Source organism: Neopelma chrysocephalum, unplaced genomic scaffold (assembly GCF_003984885.1).
Source record: "Neopelma chrysocephalum unplaced genomic scaffold, ASM398488v2 Primary Assembly neopelma1_130, whole genome shotgun sequence".
NCBI lineage: Eukaryota > Metazoa > Chordata > Aves > Passeriformes > Pipridae > Neopelma > Neopelma chrysocephalum.
In genome coordinates, this window is record NW_020897792.1 from 537,681 (window position 1) to 539,959 (window position 2,279).

General features: G+C 54.9%; 1 protein-coding gene across 1 annotated transcript in view; it reads right to left on the reverse strand.

Annotated features, from left to right (window-relative positions):
* NDUFA10 (NADH:ubiquinone oxidoreductase subunit A10) overlaps positions 1-2,261 on the reverse strand; it is a 28,589-nt gene extending 26,328 nt beyond the window's left edge. The window contains exons 1-3 of the mRNA XM_027698599.1: positions 2,159-2,261; positions 1,133-1,301; positions 450-665 (exon numbers count right to left, since the gene is read on the reverse strand). Coding sequence (XP_027554400.1) covers positions 450-665; positions 1,133-1,301; positions 2,159-2,251 — 478 coding nt within the window. The 5' untranslated portion in view covers positions 2,252-2,261. The remainder of the gene's footprint in view (positions 1-449; positions 666-1,132; positions 1,302-2,158) is intronic.
* Between the last annotated feature and the right edge of the window lie 18 nt (positions 2,262-2,279).

A 2,279-nucleotide genomic window follows, 5' to 3' on the forward strand; every position in this document is an offset into this window, starting at 1 on the left:
ACAAAACTGCATTTAATGAAACCAAAAAGACTGAAAACAGTCACCACCAGGAAGCAAGCTGGGAGCCTGTACAACTCACAGCTATCATGGCATCCTTAAAATGCCCTTTTGAAAATAACCACCAGGGAATGCCAAACTGAAACTAATTAAACTGGTGAGTGGTGAGTGAAATAAGAATCAGGAGTGTGCAAGGCAGTTTTCTAAATGGGCTGTTACCCTGTAGTAAGGGGAGGAACAGATGAAGTTGAACAAAACAAGAGCCTTTCATTTTAAAATGCAGAGAGTAGCAAAGCACTTTGAATCTCCTGGGCTGGAAGGGACCCACAAGGATCACTGAGTCCCACTCCTGGCCCTGCACAGGACACCCCAACGATCCTGGGAGCAGGTTAGCCAGGACTCAAGAGTCAGAAGTTAGTTTAGCCCTGAGCTCTGTGCCCTGTGAGCCCCACCTGTGCTGAGCAGGTGCTCCAGGGCATCAGCGTACTGCAGGACACGATTCCCGTAGATCCAGGACTGCATCCGGTAGGAGTGTCCATCAGGGCACTTGGGGTCCGTGTAGAACCTCTCCATGTTGCAGAAGCCATGGAACTTCTCGGGGAGCAGCGTCCCATCCCCATAGATCCTGTCCATGTAATGGATGTCGGCCTCCGGGAAGTGTTTCATTCCTGACAAGAGCAACCCAACAACTGAGCACCCAGCCAAGGAATAAGTTGTGTTCGTCTACAGCAAAAGCCTTTTAATACACAGTTGTTCTTTAAACAGCTCTGAAACAACCCCCAAGCCTCTGGTCTATCACATCAGAGGGCCACAAACCCCACCTTCAAGCACTGCCCCCTCTCAATGAGAGCTGAGCACAACCTTGGTGCCACCAAACCCACCGCCCTGACCCTCCCTGTACATCCACAGGGAAAACCCAGCCTCTCCAGGAGCCCACTGACCCCATCAGGACTGGGATTTCACTCACAACAAACCCCACCCACACAGGCATCCTCACCCCAAGCATTACCTATAACCCCCCCCATTCCCCAGTTAATTAAGTTCATCAAGAGCTGCTGCTTTGGTGAGGTTTCCTCACACAGCTGCACTGTTAAATTCCACCAGCTGCCAGAGGAACAGCCCCAACAAGACATACCCAGTTTCTGTGCTAGCTGCTCTGCCAGCTTGCCCTTCCCAGAGGACAAGTTTCCCTCCACTGTGAAGACTTTGCTGTAGTCTGTGAACCTCTTGGTAGTTCTATCTCCCAACATGTAAGCCAGCCACCCATACTGCAAATTCTGCTCAGGGCTGCTGTGAATTCTTGCCTGGAAGAAAACACAAGGAAATCAGCACATTTGGGTGTTTTTTAGCTGAAAGTGAAGCTTTTTCAGACCTACTACAAAGAATTTTTATGCAGTAACTGTAGCACTGACATTTCAGCTCAGCAACTGAAGCAGCTGTTAGGCTGGTAAGGTGGTTAAGAAATTAAAGGCTGGGAAGACAGAAAGCATGGACCAATTATCAGCATGTTTTTAGGAGGGGCTGCTCTGCCAGAACCCTGCTCTGACCCAACACAAGGACCCAAAATACCCAGAGTAGCTGAAGGTCACACACAGAGTGTGCCCCAACCTCCCAGGGGAGACTCTGCATTAGGCCTTTGCTTGTGCTGTTTCATTTGTTGCCGGGTTGTAACAGCACCAAACCCTCTCCCAGTCTCTCAGGAGAGCTTCAGCTTCCTTTCAACACGGCTTAGTGGGCAAAAGCTTGAACTTGATGACCCTGGGGGCCTTTTCCAGCCTTAGAGATGCCATGATTTCTGCACAGCACGAAGGTGGCAAGAGACAGCAGGGCCCCTCTGAGCCCTGCCCCGCAGCCCCCGAGCAAAGCTCGCCCTGCGCGGTGCAGGGACCCGCCACCCCCGGGATTTGTTTGGTTTAATATCCTTCTGGCGGCAGAGCCACAGCTGAAGGTCACTGGGTCACCCTCAGCCATTCACGCGGGTCCCTGCCTCACACCTCGCCGCCTCTCCCGCCTCCCTGCCTCATCCCACAGGGAACGTCCCATCCCAAGGCACAGTCCAGCCGTGCATCACCCCCCCAAAGGAGCCCCCCCCCGCGCTCTCCGCGGCCGGGACCACGAACGCGGGGGCAGCCCCAGCGCCCTGCCCGGGCTCCCCGCTCACCGCCGGCAGTGCGGGGCTCCCCCCGAGTGCGGGGCTCCCCCGCGGGCCCCGGGCGGCCGCGGCCCGGCCGAGCCGGGACACCCACAAGGACATGGCGGGCGGCGCGCGGCGATGACGCAGC